This window comes from Harpia harpyja, chromosome 8, assembly GCF_026419915.1.
Source record: "Harpia harpyja isolate bHarHar1 chromosome 8, bHarHar1 primary haplotype, whole genome shotgun sequence".
Taxonomy (NCBI): Eukaryota; Metazoa; Chordata; class Aves; order Accipitriformes; family Accipitridae; genus Harpia; species Harpia harpyja.
The window spans coordinates 16,754,866-16,773,075 of NC_068947.1; the positions used below are offsets into that span (position 1 = coordinate 16,754,866).

Genomic DNA, 18,210 nt, shown 5'->3' on the forward strand with positions numbered 1-18,210 from the left:
TAGACATTGAAATCAATGAGCAGCACTGATACTTATTTTGCTATGTTGTGTATATAACTGAAATAATAATACAAAAAAAGCATTCCTCCCCCCCCGCCTTCATTCTTGTTCTCACCTAGGAACTTCTGAGGCATCAATGGTGAAAGACACTGAGCACTTCCAGCTTCCTACACAGAGTTTTGAAGTGTCAAAATATAGTACTTTGAGGGTGGTTGTAAAACTTTATGATCCTATTTATTTTTAGCAGCCAAAATTGAGGTAATGTTTTGCCTAGGAAACTCACAATCCAGTCGTTTGGAGGATCACACCAGGAGGCAAGTTGCCTGTCTTGCAGAGCCTCAATTCAGCCAATGAAAGATGTATGTTTTATTCTCAGCTCTGATTCAGGCCTTCACTGTGATGCTTGGATTTCTGCAGGGGTGCACACACAGATAATAATGATTTTCTTGTTTTATTTTGTTTTATAAAGCAATCTGATACACCACACTATATAGCCAGGTAAGAGCCAGGAATTAGTCCTAAATAAAACACATGAGCAAAAGAAGCTTATTTAAACTCAAAGCTATAACTGAAAATCGTAATTGCCACCTGATTCTGGAGGCCTCCGAACTCCTTAAGCAACTCTTCATGGTATTGAAACCTGAGGAAATTAAAAGTTCTCTAAGGCCGTGTTGTTTTCCTCCAGGATGAGCCTAATGCTGCCCTAGCCTAAACTTGCAGTTCTGTCATTGCATTTTGGCCATTTTGCCGGTTTAGGTGCCATGGCTGTTTGGTTTTGTACCTTCTGTTGCACCAGCAGAGCCGCTGCACAATTGCCATGGTGAATTCCCTCTGGAAACTGATCCACACAGGAAAAAAACATGGAGAGAGACACAGATCTCTTCCCTTCCCCAGCCCTCATTCGATTCTCTGATCAGACTCACCCTGTGACCATTAACAGGCTGGAGCAAGAGGTAGGAATGAGCAGTTGGGTGAGAAGGTAAATTGTGAAGCAGTGTTTGCCACCGATCAGTCAAGATGATCTGAGGGTGCAGTGCACAGGACAGCTCGTGTGATGAGCAGCTTGCTGCAGCATAACCAAGCTCTTTTCACACTCTCTGCCTGCCTGCTTCTGCTGCTTCCCTTGTACTCTCTGTGGTGATCACTTCATCCCTGAGTGAGTTAGTTTAGCTCACGAAGCTGGCAGAAAAGTATTTCCTTTATATGTGCATATATATTTATATTTTCACTTTACTGGGTTGGTTACTCTTGTAGTGTTAGCTTTCCAGCATTATTGTCTTCCTGATCCAAGTGACTGCACACCCTTGGCACACACAGGAGGAGAGAGGGAAGGAGAGACTGGAGGTGGAGAAGTTGGTGGGACCAATGGGAAGCTGCACTGGCAAAGGGCAGCGTGAGCCAATTGTGAAACACCAGTCAGTGAACCTGTAGCTTGTGCGTTTCAGCCTCCAGTTCATCTCCAAGCTTGAACGGGGTCCAGCAGTTGGCAGAGGTTCACCGAGAAGGCCAGCTCGGGGCTCACCTCGAGTGTAGCTGTGTGCACTCATAACGTGCAGCAGACTCTTAAGACATGACTTGGCCTGCTGATGAGAGCATTAATTCAGAAAGCAGAATTGCTGGGTTCACCCTGAGGGGGGTTGGGACCACATAACCTGGCTGCTGGAGAGTTTGAAAGCCAAGTAAAGGATGGCAGGTTCCTGGGAGGGGGTAGGCAGCAGCCTAGCTGTTGGATTTGGGAGGAGGAAGTTCTAGGGTTTGGCTTCTTTTCCAATCCGTTCTTTAAATTTTTTATCCCATTACAGGTCTATGAAAAAAACCGCATACGACTGCTAGGGCTAGAAACTAACACTACACTCGATAGGGTGGCAGCCGAATTGCACAGCCTTCCCAGTTTTGTGTTTTTCCTGTGCCCTGTGAGTCTTTATTTCTTTTTCTTCTCCTCCTGCCTAACTTCGAGAGAAAAAGTGAACCTTCTCCTTTAGTACCAAGCCAAGTGATAAGAGCTCTTCTCCAGGGACTGGGGGGTGTGGGTTTGAACCTTCTCCGTGATGCTGGGCTTGAGTTCTTTGTGTTTGGGATAAGTGCTGTCACTGCTGGGCCATTTTGTAGCCTAAGCTCTAGGAAAGGTAGTAGTTAAGGTGCTCTGGGCAAGGACCATATCTTTTGTCTAAAGAAACTTGAATGCCTGCATCAGGTTTCCTGAATCCCTGTGTTGGGAAGCTAAGGTATTTCAGCTTTCAAATAGGCTGCAGCTAAGGTTAGATGTTACATGTGCAGTGATACAATAGATTGTTGCTGCCTGAAAGGCAGGTCTTGCACTCAAATTATTCTGCTCAGTTCTTTTGTCCCATCCATTCACTGTTAGCGTCTCTAGACCTTGGCTGATTGCGCTCCAAGCCAGTTCAGCTTACAGAAATCAGTTTTGGATTGTTTTGGGGTTTTTTTTCTCATATTAGTTTTATGAAATCTCAGTGAATTGACTATGCTCAAGTCAGCACCAGAGCCAGTACAAGGAAAGGGAGAGTGTGTCTGGATTCACAACATCCCCTTCAATGACAACAAGGTATATGAATGGGTCCAGCATTAATGCATGCGTAAATTTTTGCAGCAGAGTGTAAACCTTCTTGAGCAGTAAACCTTTTAGTGAAGGGCTGAAACACTTTGAATGCTGCACAGTGCAACATTTTAAATATACCTATGTGTTACCATTGTCACTCCACTCTCAGCTCAGATTTTGGTGAAACTAAGACACGAAAAAATATCTTTTAAAACTACTTTGTTTTGTGGCACCTTTTTCACACAGATTTTCAAGATTTGGCTCACCAAAGCAAAACACAGTCCACCCAGGTCTCAATCATGGAGCACAGAGAAAACCAACAGCGCTGGAGCTTAATTTAAAAAAAAAAAAAAAAAGTCACGGTCTGAAGCAGTGAGCTGCCACCAGTCATACCCTTTACTGTTTGTGCTATATTGCATAGATCTTATTTTAATTGCACCTTTTTAATGCTTTAGTTAGGGGTGATGTAATAAGGCAATGGCTTATTACGAGACTCCACCTAGTTGAGATAAAATACTTAGGTAACTTGCACCACACACGTATGATATGAAACTGAAACTTGGGAAGAAATTGCTTAAGGAGTTTACATTTTCTTATAGAGTTACCTTCATAAATGCAACCAAGGAGCTGAGTTTAACAAGTCTGTGCACAGGATCAGTTCGAGAAAGAGTCAATGGCTCCTGTCCCTTCCCTCTTAATAGGGAAGGGGCAGCAGCTGAGTTAGTAGCCTCATCTCACTTCTACCTGTATTTGAAATCTCACCATGCCTTGTGGAGGAATCAGGATGGGGAAAGCTATCAGATACTGTTGGTTTTGCCTTCCTCACTTTATTTTCTCTGCTCCACAGGCCCTGACCTAGTGGAAGAGTTGCCCAGATTCTTGGTGAGCCCTACCTTTTGTGGAGGATAAAGGTCTCTAGGCTGATGCTCGTCCCTGCTGACTTACTACTGGCAACCTCAGGGACAGGCTCTGGAAGTCAACTTGTCTTCACTCAATCCTTGTGTCCTCTCCTCTTGGATACACAGAGTGATTAGCTTGTTTTTGCTTTCCTGTTCTTACTTCATATAAGGACCTAGTAATAGACCCTTGCCTGAAATGCCATTTGTCTTTATTTTAAGACATCTTTTAAACAAACATATCTTCCTTCTTTACAATAGCAGACAATGGTTGCTGAAGGTAATTACGTACCGTGCTTTGGAATCTTTAAGGATTTCACATATTGCTTCCAAATAACCTGAGTGTGTGATAATCCTTACAGAAGAAATATCTACCTTGTGAATGGCTTTTGGTCTTTTGAGAACAAATTTTTGACTCCTGGATTAGTCACAAAATAAAAAGAAATGTCACCTCTTGGAATTTTTATTTTTAATGCAAGATCTTGCTGGGCAGCAGAGGGCCTAAACAACATCTTTTTATGTCAGTGTGAAAAAGAAAGGCTGCCACTGCTAGATTTGAGCCTCCTGAACTGGGATTGCCACCAGAAGTTCTCAAGCTACATCCCTAAATAAAAGTTGCTAGGATACCACTTGTGGGATGCACAAATAACACTGAGTTTCAAAACAAATGGCTGAAACATATTTTTTACTCACATTTTGTTATAAAACGGTTAAATTTTATTTGAACATATGATACATGGCTTGTTCTATTTACTTGCTCCCATATAAAACTTTATGCTGTATATTATTAATTTTTTTCAGCTGACAGTAGTATTAGAATATGTTACTTCAGGGAAAAAAAGTGAGTGATTCTTTGATTGAGTTGCCAGCGTGCTGAGTTACTTTAGCTGGCAACAGTGTCACTGGATCTTCAAGCCTGCCCTACTATTTTTAAGCAGTAGGCTTAATGGAGCATGAATGTGCATCATGCACCTTACTCTTTCATACTGTTGATATGCATAGGACTATGCATAGCCTCATTTTTAGATAAAAAGAGAATGTTTACAATCTGATTAGTAAGTAGTTTTTAACTGCAAAAAATACCTGGGATGGGACAGAATTTATTTTGCAAGTTTAGAAACAACAGGATGTGCTGCTTCTGCTCTGCAAAGTTTTTGATCCTCACTCCGAGACCATTTGCATGCAAGTTTCTGTCCCCTCTTCCCAGCTGGAATGGCTGGACTTTCCCGTTCATTGGCTAGCTGCACAGTGTCGTCAATGGGGCGGTAATATTGGGACAGGGGTACTACATTTTAACCAGAGTCTGCTTATCTCCTTTCTCTTTGCACATCTGAACTCTTGAGTACTACTTTCCTCAGACTGGCAGCACGTAGGATAGAGTAAGTATGTTCTCTGTTTGGGTTTAAATCTCTGCACTCAGTTCTGAGGTACTTGTAAGAAAATTACATAATGTGTATAGCTCAACTTATTATTGATAAAATTGGCCTTAAAAATTAGTATTTAATGATGACTGTCTCTGGACAGCACTGAAAACATGCTTGTTTGGTTTAACTTCAGTGTATGGGATAGCTGCCTGCTACATGATAAATGTTTATTCTTATATATTGCATTCTTTTGTCCTACATCACTGTCTTTGTCTAATTCATCCCTTTGTTGTAGCCAGTCCCTTATTCTTTTACCTTTTCTTTTTGCTTGAATTGTAATATAAAAGAGGTTTAGCATAACTTGGTGTCCCAAATATGTATACCATAACTGATAATTTCACCCCAATGTGTTTTTTTTTATTGTAAGTAATCCTGGAGTTTTGTAATTAAAACATCTCCACAACTTTGCAACATGTATATTTGTCAGTGTTGATTAGAAAGCTATAGGTCTCCCCCAGCCTGAAACTACAATTAAATTTTAACTCCAGTGTGTTTAGTTCATAGTGAACAATTCAGTGTTAATTTTCTGTATTTTATCCTTCTATTCATGTTTATTTTGTCTTTATTCTGACTGGATGTTTTGCCTAAGAGTATCACTCTCTGAACAAATCATTCCTTTGTTAATGGATTAAAATATCTTAGCAAATGGCATATGAATAGCTTCTAAAACAAGTGTGGGGTCTTCCTGTTTAAAGTTTATTACAGAGGGCTTGGATTTAAAAATCAGGTTCACGGTACGCATCGCATAGTGTCCTCAGAGCAGAAGCTGTTTCCTGCATAGTCCAGGTCCTCAGGAAGGGCAGGTTTCTCCAGGGTCAGAACTATCAGAGCAGCTTTATTCAAGTCGAGCTGTAGCAGCTGACCTGAGGGAGAGGCACATGCCCCTGCCTTATCAGTTGGCTGAAAATCTGCTTTATACCGTGCCTTTTTGCTTTTCCCTTAGAAGTCTGTTAGGATTTTTTTTTTCCTTTTCTTTTGTTTAAGATGTGCTTTGTGCTAGTCATCCTCTCTTGTCCTCCCGCAGAGGAGGGGACCACAAAGGAGATCTGACTTTTCGCTGCTCTTGGAAATGAAGCTGTCACCTGCGTGTATTCAAGCTGCATCCTGTGTTGGGGTTTTTTCTCTGAGCTCACCTTGGGAGGCACTGTACACATTGGCAAGCACAGGTTCAATGACCAGCTGCTTAATGGAAGAGGCACAGGGAGTGACCAAGGGTTGTGTGTTACGTGTCCTGGGATTACAACAGGGAGACTCGTTGTTCTTTTTGACCAAAACTCTTATCTGGGCTGCATTCCTCATCCTGATGAATGGGAGGTGATTGGTATAGCAGAGGGACACATCCGACCTCTTTGCTGGCCATGCAAAGCCCTTTGAATAAATTGTACCATTTTCAGCACAAAACTGGTTTTGTTTATTCTCATGACTTAAAATGCTTAAGCCATTTTTTATAGGTTTAGATTGTTATTTTGCATATGTTAAGATTTAAAGCTTTTAGATTCTTTTTTGCAAGTAGTGCATGGTGCACTTGGGCTTAGGACCACCTGCCAATTTGTAGCTGCTCGCTTTCTGCTCCGCTGAATAGCTTCTTCAGGGACTGTTTGACTTCTGTGAATAAAACTCTCACTTTAACCAGTGCAGTGGCATTGTTTGTGTGTGTAATTTATATATGTTGGACTAATGTGACTCTTAACAGCTTATTCTTTGAATAGCTTAGGAGGCTAGCCTTTGCTTTTCAGTGAACTCCAGATAAAGATATGTGTACTTATTTTATAAATTATGTACTTACTTTATTTCTTTATTTACTATTTTCTGAGTTCCAGGGGTTTTTTTCAGTGTAAGTGAACTCTTCTATTCCCTTGCTAGCTGTGTGGTATCATTGTCAGGATAGCAATTCTGAGGTGATCTACATCAGTAAATATGTAGAGAATATGCATAGAAGTAAGTATGTCTTAAAAAGCAAAGGCTAACTTTCAAAGCTGCTCAAAGAAAGAATTGTAATATTGACATCACTCCAATATGTGTAAGTTATGTACACGCACACAGATAATGACATGCAGAGGGTGAAACAGTTCATTTAGTTTTTGTGACCATTTTGTTTCCAAACTGCTGAAAAGGTTTTGGACAGTTTAAAATTGTAATGAAATTGCAGCCTTTGTTCATACACCTACTTTCCGCAGGCCAAGAGAGTGTTAATGTGTTTTTTCTAAAACTCAGTGGAATGGGAAAGAGGAGTGGATGTCCTGCAGTGCCTTCTCAGAGCGAGCTCCTTTATTAATGACACCTGGTATTCCCTGTTGTTTGCCTCATGGTTGTTCTCTCCTAAGGAAGGCCAGAGCTGGAAGTTGATTTCCCTGTCTCATTGCTCTTAGCCTTGCCTTTTCATGAACTATTTAGAGCTCTTTCAGATAATACCTCTAAAAACTCTTGAGTGGTCCCATTCAGCTCTTAACACTGTAATACTGTGTTCATACGGTTAGTTGATAAGAAGGGCTTTGCCCTTTGCAGACCTGGATTCTCCAGGAATTTCTATAGGCTACAAATCACAGCCCGGTCACTTGTAAGGGTTTTCATGTATCACAGACTTCTGTATAACTTGGAGAAGTTGCCAGTCTGACTAAAGGAAAACCAGGATGGGTTGCCCTGCAGGTTACTTCTGTGTTCTGGAGCGGTTCAGTTTTTGACATTTAGTTTATATCACATCTGATTAAGTCAGTTATCCATTTTCAGGTACATTTTTTTAAACCAACAAAACCCTTAGAAAAATATTGTTGCCTGAAACAAAGTGACAATTCATCTCTGTTGTGAGTTGCATTGCACCCAGCACTTAAAACTGTGGTCTGTGAAGCTCTTGCTTTCCTAACCTCACGGGACTAATTCTGGCTGTTTTGCTTGTGTTCTGGTTTTATGCAGACTAATGGCTGATCAGGTGCTTGTGATTGGCAGTGGAGGGAGAGAGCATGCGCTGGCCTGGAAGTTGGCCCAGTCCCCACATGTAAAACATGTGTATGTTGCTCCAGGAAATGCAGGAACAGCTGACAATGGAAAAATTTCAAATTCAGGTAAAACAAAAAAAAATACCATTTTTAAATTTGGTAACTCAACCAGTAAGTTGTTCTAGTCATCAATCTGAAATCACAGCTGTTAATGTGAAAAGATTATTATTATTACTGTTTTTTAAGGTTTTGGACATGTGAAATAGATCATATAGATGCAGTTAAAAAGAAAAAAAAATGCCTGAGCGAAGCCTTGCACAACTACCACTCATTTTATATGATCTCAGTTGTGATACCTAATTCTTTAGGTTTGGGGGTGGAGGATGCAGCCAAAACTCCATCTGTCTAATGCACGTTCCTCTGGGAATACAGCTCGGGGATAGCTGCTGTGGTTTCCACCTCCCAGCAGCCTAGCAGGGAAGGGGTGGTGGTTTCTCTTGGTAGGCACTGCAGTTCAACAACTGGTTGGTGAACAGCTGAAAAGTGCCTGAAGCAAATGCCAGCACCTAAAGTACTAAATTCACTATTATATTCTCAGAAGCGCATGGAAGCCCTGTCATCCCTACAACCTTTGATAGAATACTTTCTCACCTGAAATGTTCAACCATAGAAAAACATTCATTCCTTTGTTGTAGTGACCTTAAGAAGTTAAGGTTCTTTTCAAATGTTTCTCTCTTCATACTGACTGCCTGTTCTGAGCTTCTAGCTTAATATGTTAAGCTCTGCTTGGCTGTAATTGAAACTATTCATAGCTATTAGTTTTGAGAAATCAAGCTTAAGGTATTTCAAATTGAGCATCCAAAATTATGTGCTGCATTTAAAAAATACTGGTCTAAGGTGCTTGCCTGGAGGCACACAGTGAGTCAGTACAAAACCAAGGGTAATTACTCAGAGACTCCTGTCTTGTCCCCTTTACATAACAGATCCTGAATTATGTACTTTAAACAACTGGCTTAAGTTTCCACTTTAAAACCTGTGATAACATACAGAATTAAAGTTAACATCGTAAGCATGTGAACGTGAATTATATACAACAATTTTCTGCATATATATTTGTATGTGAGTAAAATCTTTTTTTGTTGCTATCTCATGTGGAAACATGAATCCTGTCAGATTCTTATACAGCAGGTAATTATCGTATTTAATTCCATTGGAATGCTTAATTACAGGCTGTTTAAATAACTTTGTCCTTAATTTCTTTGACTAGTCACAGTATTGTAAGTAGTTTTTTGTTCTATTTGGCCTCTGAGGAGAGGGCGCAAGGAAGAGCCTGACAGGAAAGTCATACCTTTCCTTCTCATCCCAGGAAGTCAAACAAAAATCTTTACCCTTGTGCTAAATGGAGTCAGTGCCAGTCTGTATGGCCTGCAGAATGTTAATTTCAGTATTTTTTTACAAGCAGTGTCTTTTAAAAACTGCTGTGCTTTTCTGTCACCTTGTTACTCCATAAAAAATACTTCACCCTCAACAGTGGAAAATATTTGAGCATGTGCGTAATAATGCTTGAGCCAGGTCCATGAAATCTACCATGTGTACTATAATTTTTTTTTCCTAGACTATGCGCTTACACATACTTTGGGAGAGAAATCCTCAGGGGAGGAAGAATCTAGAATTTGTGAAGAGTTTGACTTCTTTGGTTTTTAAGGAAACAATTTGTCTTACCTGCTCAGGCATTTTAGTCCTACCACTGGGGTCTAGATTTTAACTCAGGGGAGAAAATGGAAAACAGCTTTACAGAAGCATGTAAGCCCTATTGTGTGAGCCTGGGCAAAGACGTCTGTGAAACTGCTACCATTGTTCCTGGTTTTTTGGTATAATTAAGATTTGGCTCTGCAAGTTCATCCTTCCTTCATGGTTCATGAAATTGCCTTTAATTAGCATTGCAACTCTGGTTCTCAGATGATTTCTGAAACATATAAAGGTGAGCTTAAAATTATAAATAACCTTAAATCCTTCAAACCTTGCCTGTATCTAAGTCAAAAGAAGTTTTCATGGTTAATTTGAGTCAGTAATCGTTTCTGACAATAAAGACAGATTTAGGTTGAGTGATTAAATATAGTTTTATATTCAATTTATATTTAATTAGCAGGGCAATTTTGGTGCCAGAAGCATACAGAATGGCTTGCTGAATCCAGAGATAGACATATACATGTCTGGGAATGGACTTTAGCATCCTGACACCTCCTTCCATCATATTTTAGCTCTCAGTGTAACTTATACTCTTAACTTTAAGCTCTAGCTTTGAAAACCTTGGTCCAAGGTCCTTCTGGCTGGTGTGAAAGGAACATTTAGCTGTCATTTTGAGAAATGAAACACAGCTACAAGAATGTCCCCTTTCAGTCTACATCCTGAGGAAAATGATGTTTGGGGGGAAAGTTAAAATTACATATTAACAATGTGATTTATTCCTTTCTGTTTGTTACTAGGACGTTTCCACATGTAAATCTCGTGCCATAATCACTGTTCATATCACTAGTAGATCAGACCTGCGGCAAGACAATTTGGGATGAAAAGCACAATCACCTTACGGGCTCTTTCCTTTCCCTGCACCCCTTTGCATGGACTAAGCTCGCGGGGAACAGGGATCGTCCCTTTTCAGTTGCCCACCAGACCTCCCACTCTCTTTAGTCAGGATCTGCTGTTCTCCAGCTGCTTTCACAACAGCCCCATGGGACTGAAAGACAATATTGACCTTTATGTTAATCAGTACTTCAAAGCCAAGGGTGTTATGCTTTTGTTTTTGCTGTCTTGTGAGCCAGAAGTCAATTGGCTTAAATTGCACACGGAAGTCAAAGGCCTTTGCTACTCCTTACTTACAAATGTTGGTGGAACAAAATAATTGAACCATTAAATAGGTATCAAGGAGGTAATTTTTATTCATGTTCAGTCTGGTTTTTTCCCCCACTCCACCCAAATAGGGTAAATCTGTAACCAAAATGTAGGTTTCAGATAGTTGCTTTTATGTCATCTCTTACGCAGAAATAGCAGCTTCTCTTGTGAAAGCAGGCAATTTATTCATATAGGATGACAGGAGCTCAGTGGGCACCGACACAAAATTGTGTCTGTTTGTCCAGCAGAAGCTGCTGTATCACTGCCTCTCCTTTCTCTCTCCTCACTTCCCTGTAAACCAGCTGGAAGAGACCATCAGCTCCTGGCGTGCTTGCTGGTACGGTCACTAACAGGAGATTACGGACAAAACTTCAAGTAGTCCAGCTGCGCAGAGGGTGTGTTGTGCTCTACTGTGCTCCCTTTGCCAGCTTCGTGCCCTGATGCGTTAGTCTTCTCCCTGCAGGGGCAGCCATTCCACGCCGGACTGCGCTTACCGCTTTTTGGACTCTCTCTGGGTTCGTGCTCCCATCCTCTGTAGACCTTGGCTTTATTTACTCTTGATAAAAGCAATGGAATTGCATTGCGTTGCGTAATTTTTTTTACCATGAGACTTGACATTATTGTCTTTCATGCAAGCTTTTTCTTTTGTTTACACAGTTTTTGGCATTCCAAGTGTCGTCATATTAAATGTTTGTTTATGGAAAGATAATGGTTGTAAAAAACTAAGACCAAATATCCTCACCCATAATTACAGCACCTGCTCTTATTAAGTTCAGCCTAATGTAAGAAAAAATGTTCAGATTCCCCTTTGTTTCAGTGGGATCAGTTTAGTGCAGCAATTTTTAACTGGCACTACAGAAAGAAGGAAAAAAGAAAAGAAACCAGTTGCAATCCCACCACCAGCCACTTGTTCCTGTCCCCTGCACCGTGCTGGCACAAACATGTGTAAAGCTTCATGGTGACCCTACTCAGGGAAGAGACTGGCTGAAAAATGTATTTTTGCTTGCGAGTTATTTTTCACTTGGATCTTTCGCAATGCTTCTTGTGCTGGCAAACAGGATGTTCCTAGAGATGAGACCAGTGTACTGTATGGCAGTGTAGGAGAACCACAAAATTTTTTTCTCACCTTCAAGAGCAAGGTGGGTTGACAATGCATGTGGAACCACAGCCTTTGCCTCGGGGTTTGGTGGTGTATTTTGGTCTAAGCCTTGCGTGTAAGTCTATGTATTAGTGTATGCCTCACTCTTCCAGATTGACAGTGACCTGCCATTCAAGAATGTGAGACTGGTGAAAATACTTCTTCAGTGTTATGTGATAAATAAGTGCTAAGCAACAGTAATGAATGCAGTCTTACTGCCCTTTTGTATCTTCAACAGCTGTTTCAGTCAGCAATCATGCTGCACTTGCCCAGTTCTGCAGAGATCAGGAGATCAGGCTGGTTGTGGTTGGTCCAGAGGTTCCTCTTGCTGCTGGTAAGAGAAAGCGAGCTAAAAATCATAGCCTTCATAATTTAGGAAGAAAAGTAAATTTTAGTCTCCATCTTCTGTGCACCACTCAACAGTATCTGAATGTCTTCAACAGGAATGGAAACAGATCCTCCTTGGCAGTTTCCCTGAAATTCAGGGTTGTGCTGTGGTGAAAATTAATTTCTGAAGGGTATTGTGTGAGCAATATAACAGTTAAAATATCCTTAGATGTTTGGTTTCTTTTTAAGTGCTTGGGATTAGTAAAAGAGGTATCAAAGTGTTTCCATATAGGAACCTTAACTAGAGTTTTGATTTTCCTATGGAATTTTTATTTTTTGAAACAATAGTAATTTGAGACTTGGTAAAAAAAAAACATTTATAAACATGCTGATAATTTTTCTGTTTTAATCTTTTACATGATCAACAATTGTCATCTTCCCAAAAGACTAATGTCAACTTTTTAGCTAAAAGCTAGAATAAAACAAGGGGGGATTGTCATCTCTTACCAAATGCCACATATATTCTTAGCCCCAGATATTGCAGGGTTACCTGCTCCTGATTACAGTTAAGAATGCATCTAAGGCCCATCTGGTAGAACAGGCACTTGGTAGATTTGTATGGCTTACCATTCCTGACATACTTGTTCCAACAAATCAGTGCATCTGTAGACGTGGACTACCTGACTCCTATAAATCATCTGGTGATTTATAAAATTTTTTCATGTTGTCATTTTTAGGAATTGTTGATGACTTGACAGCAGCTGGAGTAAGGTGTTTTGGTCCAACAGCAAAGGCAGCTCAGCTGGAGTCCAGTAAGAGCTTTACCAAAGCCTTTTTGGATCGTCATGAGATCCCAACTGCAAGATGGAAATCTTTTAGTGATCCTAAAGCAGCATGTAGTTTTATTAACAGGTAAAATTCTTATCCTTTTAGAAATTTTTTTTTACAGCAATGTGCAGTGTGCTAGGTATCCAAAACAAACAATCAAATGGTTACTTCTGTATTAATACTTTTGTCTGTGATAGAACATCTGTAAACGTTTTAAAGGATAATCTAACATGACACTATCACACTGCAATAAGTCTGATAATTAAATGGTTCTTATTTATTGTTCTAAAATGAAAATAAATTCCAGTGTTCAGTTTACAGGAGGATATAGGACAAGCTTTTTTTTTTCAAATTGCCTGCTGTGGAAACACAGCTTGCAGTCTGATAGTCATATGTTCTGCCGCCTTTGTACCTTTTCTCCACGAATATAAATTCTGCATTGGAGACTTACTCGGCAAATGATGGATCTATCTACTCATGAAAATACAATCCAGGTGACCCAAAAATGATACAACAATAAATTATTAAAAGGAAAGCAACCTTTCAGAACACTAATGAAATTCAGTGGTGGGGAAAAAACAGGAAGCAGAAATGCTTCACAAGCATAGACTAACAAGAGAAGCCTGGTTTTTATTTGTGTGTTATTCAATAAGGTAAAATGGTTGCTATGAAAACTGATAAGTATTTTGATCTTTCAACTATTGAAATGTTCAAAATGCCTACAGAGTGTTTACTGTTGAATCTCTCTTCTCTGTCTTTGAAGTGCAAACTTCCCTGCTTTAGTTGTAAAAGCTAGTGGCCTGGCAGCTGGCAAAGGAGTAATTGTGGCTTCAAACAAGGAAGAAGCCTGCAAAGCTGTTACTGAAATCATGCAGGTGAGTAGAAATGTCATGCACTAACTGGAGGAGTTCTTACACAAAATAAGTTGTTAACTGTCTCAGAGTCTCAAAGATATTCTTTATTTCTATGTAATAGGAACTTGGTAAAAGACATCAATTCTTTTACCATTATTTGGACAGCTATGAAGCTCTGTCATATTTATCGCTTAAGGCAGGGTACTCTTTTTAGGCATAGTTCCTGTAGGCTGAAATAAAATAATTCTTAATGAAAACCCACATTTATTTCCATATGGATTTCCTTTTTTTTTTTTTTTTTTTTTTACCATTTGAGGCTGCTGCAATCAAACAGGTACTACAGTGCTGTAATATTAACACTGTGATTGAGCTGGATCTTGACAAGCAACATCAGCTTTAGGACTCCAGTCACACAGCACTTAAATGTGTAGTAAAATTCCAGTGGAATTATTTCAAGTTAAGTATACATTTAGGTAGGATATTCAAAAAATATATTAGGACCATCAAAATCTGAAGAGAAGCAAAATGAAGCAATTTCATCTGAACAGTTAGGAACATAGAGCTGGAAAATACGACGCATAAAGGTCAGGTCTTCAGCTGGTGTCAGCAGCACAGCATCTACAATTCAGTGGAGCTATGTTGATCATAGGAGATGTTATCTGACACACTTGTATTCCAAGAGTCAGAATATAGGGTCTGCACTCACATTTCATTGTGTGTGTATGTCTGTGTATGGTTATTGGACAAATATATGTCTTAACATGTGGCCCAATGTCTTGGAACAAAAAAAACATATGTTAGAGAGTCCTGTAGATACGCAAAATTATCTTGTCAGTGTGGGTTGGTTGTTCTTAATTGCCTAAATGTGCAGTCAGTGTTCAAACATTGCATTGGAATATGACAATATTGCCTGCTTCCAATATAGTCTATAGAATTGCACTTTCTTGTAAAGTAAAAGTTCAGATTATAGACTTGACAGTCATTGTTATTAGTCTCAGTATCATGGGTGCAAACTTCAGAAGATAGAGCATGAGGAATTGCTCAGTAAGTCATAAATATAATTTGCAATTTAAAAATATTTAAGCATAAAATCTGGATTTATTTAAGAATAAACAGAAAAGAGGAGCAAAGATTTTACTATTGCTGACATACCCAGGGTGGAGAATGGATTAATAGTCTCAAAACTGTGCTGCATTTTTCTTCCTGTGTTAAAAATACTTTTTCTTGTTGCATTTTGAATAGTTTAAAATAACTGAAACAGAAATAAAGAGGTTTTGTTTTTACTGTAGGATAAGACTTTTGGCACAGCTGGGGAAACTGTTGTTGTTGAAGAACTTCTTGAAGGAGAAGAAGTTTCTGTAAGTGTGCATCTCACTGTAACACTTCGACTATACCTGTTCTAAACTATTTAGGAAACACTATGGAAGTACCTACAGCAGGGATGTGTAGGATTTATTACTTAAATTAAAAATAGTTATCTGTTTATAAATAAAATTGTATTAATTAAAGACAGCTGTGTTAAGAACCAAACTTCCTGCAGTCTGTTAAAATAATTCAAATTAAATAAAAATAACTTAAACAGTAATCAGCTGTTGCCACATGGGGAAAAAAAATCAAACCTTAAAAATTTTGAGTGTCACTGAGCACGCAGTTCTGTGTTGTGATTTCTCTGACAGCAAAGACAGTATAAGATGTCCCTTCCCCTCCACATTGCTACCTCTTCACCGCTGTTTGCCTTTGATTCAGTTATACTAGTTACTTGTTCATGAAGCTACAACCTAAAGACCTTTTTTCAAAGAAATCAACACCACCACCTTGCATGTTTTCTGTGTTCTGGTTTAGAGCCTAGTGCCATTTGAATTGGTACAAGTAACAGGATGGTGAAGTGCACAGCAAGGCAAGGGGTGCTTGGGAGTAAGGGCGGACAGAGACTTACTTTAATCAGCTTTGCTGATGAAGGGAATATGTTGAACTGCATCATGAGGGAGCAGTAAACTCCTTTGGAGCAAGGGAACAATCAACTCAAGACAGGTGCAGGCAGGATCCTCTTTAACCAGTTTCATTGCCAGAGATACTGTAGTGTTAAAGTGCACCTGGGGGCGAAGGACCTGGAACCAAAGGATGTTGAGTGTTTTGACAGTGTTGATTTACTCTGGAGATGTAGAGAGAACATCTCCTTCATTTTAAGTTGATTCAGCTCCTTCATTTAAAAAAGTATATCTGATTTTATTAGCAGAGTGTGAAGGAGAAAAGGAGAATGAAAGCCTAGGTTTTGAGGTGGCAGAGCAACTTGACACCTGCATCACACAAAGTAGAACAGCCAAGTACCAGCTCAGGTTCCTGAGTCCTGGAGCTGAAATTGACTTATGCTGGATGTTGTGAACATTCATCTCGGAGGTGGTGGTATTTATAAAGTAAGCGATCATCTCCAACTGTTGCCAATCTTTGCATAGTCTGGTTTCCTGCCCGATATTTAGAAATTATATGTGCAGATATTGGTCATCCTTATTCCTTCCTGGTTGGCTTGACCTTTTTAGGAACTAAGGGGTTATCCAGATCTTCATTCTCTGGTGGAAAATATGTAATGCTCTTAATTAATCCTTAGAATACTAGCAGACTTACTGTAATATAACACAATAATATAAACATGCAGTTTACAGGTTTTTTTTCTATGATGACTGACAACAATGAAGAAAACATACTGCTTACCTTGCCTGACAAAATAATTCACCTTCCACAAATGACCGTAGTTTTTAACATATTAATATTTTGGCATTTTGGGGTTTTGTAGGGGAATCCTTGCTTGTTTTTTAATTAGCATTATAAAATGTTTTTGAGTACTGCTAGCCGTAGTCCAGACAGTGAACATTATCATCCAGTTGCAGGGGATGCCAGCAGGCTTGTTATTATGAAGATGTTGAGGATAAAAACATCTGCTGTATAAGTAATTTATAAGTAATTCCAAAGTAAATAGTTTTATCAACAAGGAAAAGGAAATCTTGAAAGGAATGTAATGCCTGCCTTCCAGGTCAAGGGGGAGGGAAGAAGTAGCTTCTGTCATGGAGTATTTAAATTTTTTTTCTAAACTTTTGAGTATTTCTTTTCAGTACAGCTACTGATGGTATAATATTTCATATGTTCTATTAAAGGTAATTTCTGTAGGAAGGTCATACAAAATGAGACATTGCTTCCTGAGGGAAAAGGGAAATGTTTAGAATACTGTAGTTCGTTTTATCACGGAGACAGAATTTATACTCTTAAATATCCTTTTGCAACACTGAACATCAAATATATTTGCACTTTTTGCACTTTAATTTTAATCACACACTGGAATTTTAATTATTCTCCTTGTTTTATTCTCCTCTAGTGCTTATGTTTCACTGATGGTGTCACAATTGCTCCTATGCCTCCAGCCCAGGACCACAAGCGATTAATGGATGGAGATGAAGGGCCTAACACTGGAGGGATGGGAGCTTATTCCCCAGCACCTCAGGTAAAAATGTATTGATAAGGAGACGTTTCACTACAGCTGTACTATAGCTCTAGTATTGAAAGCATGTGTGAATTTTTAGTTCCACCATGATGAACAGGAGAGAGTGGACTCTTCTGGATGGAAGGAGTTGCCTAGAACAAACATAGTCAAGTAAAGTCCATAACTTGATAAATTTTTTTCTCTAAAGAGGAGGATATTTCTGCTGAATTGCTTTTAATTATGAAGGTGGAAGTGTTGTTATTTCTGCAACCTTGTATTATGATTTGGTTTTTTAAGTGTTATGAAATACTGATCATTAGAACCAAGTGCTTAAAACCACATTTTTATCTTGTGCTGAACTAAGCTACTGAGGAATTTTGCTGTAGCTTAAGGTAGTTTGGTTTCTGTTTGGCAAGGAATTTCTGTTTGCAAAAGGACTTACTTTGCTTTCTCTTTACCTATGACATAGCCAGTGATTTTTCTTTTTTTATTTCAAAAAAATAAGGGGTTTGTTCCTCTATACTGCTATTAATTTTGTTTATTGAATAAAATTTGATCATTCATCACTATACTTTCCAACTGTGATTTGTCTTTGGGAGGCCTTATCTAAATTTCAGTATGTCTGTGCAAATGATTTGTTCCAGTGAAGCCAGTGGGATTGCTTACACATGTAGATCTAAGAATGGAAAAGTGTCTGAAGAAATGCAAATAGTTGTCTTAATGCTGTGGTATGTTGTCTGTGGAGAGAGAAAAAAATATTAGCTTTCCTTTGCATGAAACATTTTGGAGTGAGCAAGAGACCATTCAAGTGTTCTGCTTGGCTCTTAAAAACACTAGCCATCACAGTGGGAAAAATCATGCACTCCCTTTTTACAGACACCGTTTTCTAATC

At 39.2% G+C, this 18,210-nt stretch overlaps 1 protein-coding gene across 1 annotated transcript in view; it reads left to right on the forward strand.

Moving 5' to 3' along the window:
* Window positions 1-4,603: 4,603 nt before the first annotated feature.
* GART (phosphoribosylglycinamide formyltransferase, phosphoribosylglycinamide synthetase, phosphoribosylaminoimidazole synthetase) overlaps window positions 4,604-18,210 on the forward strand; it is a 34,915-nt gene continuing 21,308 nt past the window's right edge. The window contains exons 1-7 of the mRNA XM_052793863.1: window positions 4,604-4,832; window positions 7,788-7,936; window positions 12,076-12,171; window positions 12,902-13,076; window positions 13,756-13,867; window positions 15,136-15,204; window positions 17,214-17,339. Of these exons, the coding sequence (XP_052649823.1) occupies window positions 7,792-7,936; window positions 12,076-12,171; window positions 12,902-13,076; window positions 13,756-13,867; window positions 15,136-15,204; window positions 17,214-17,339 (723 nt within the window). The 5' untranslated portion in view covers window positions 4,604-4,832; window positions 7,788-7,791. The remainder of the gene's footprint in view (window positions 4,833-7,787; window positions 7,937-12,075; window positions 12,172-12,901; window positions 13,077-13,755; window positions 13,868-15,135; window positions 15,205-17,213; window positions 17,340-18,210) is intronic.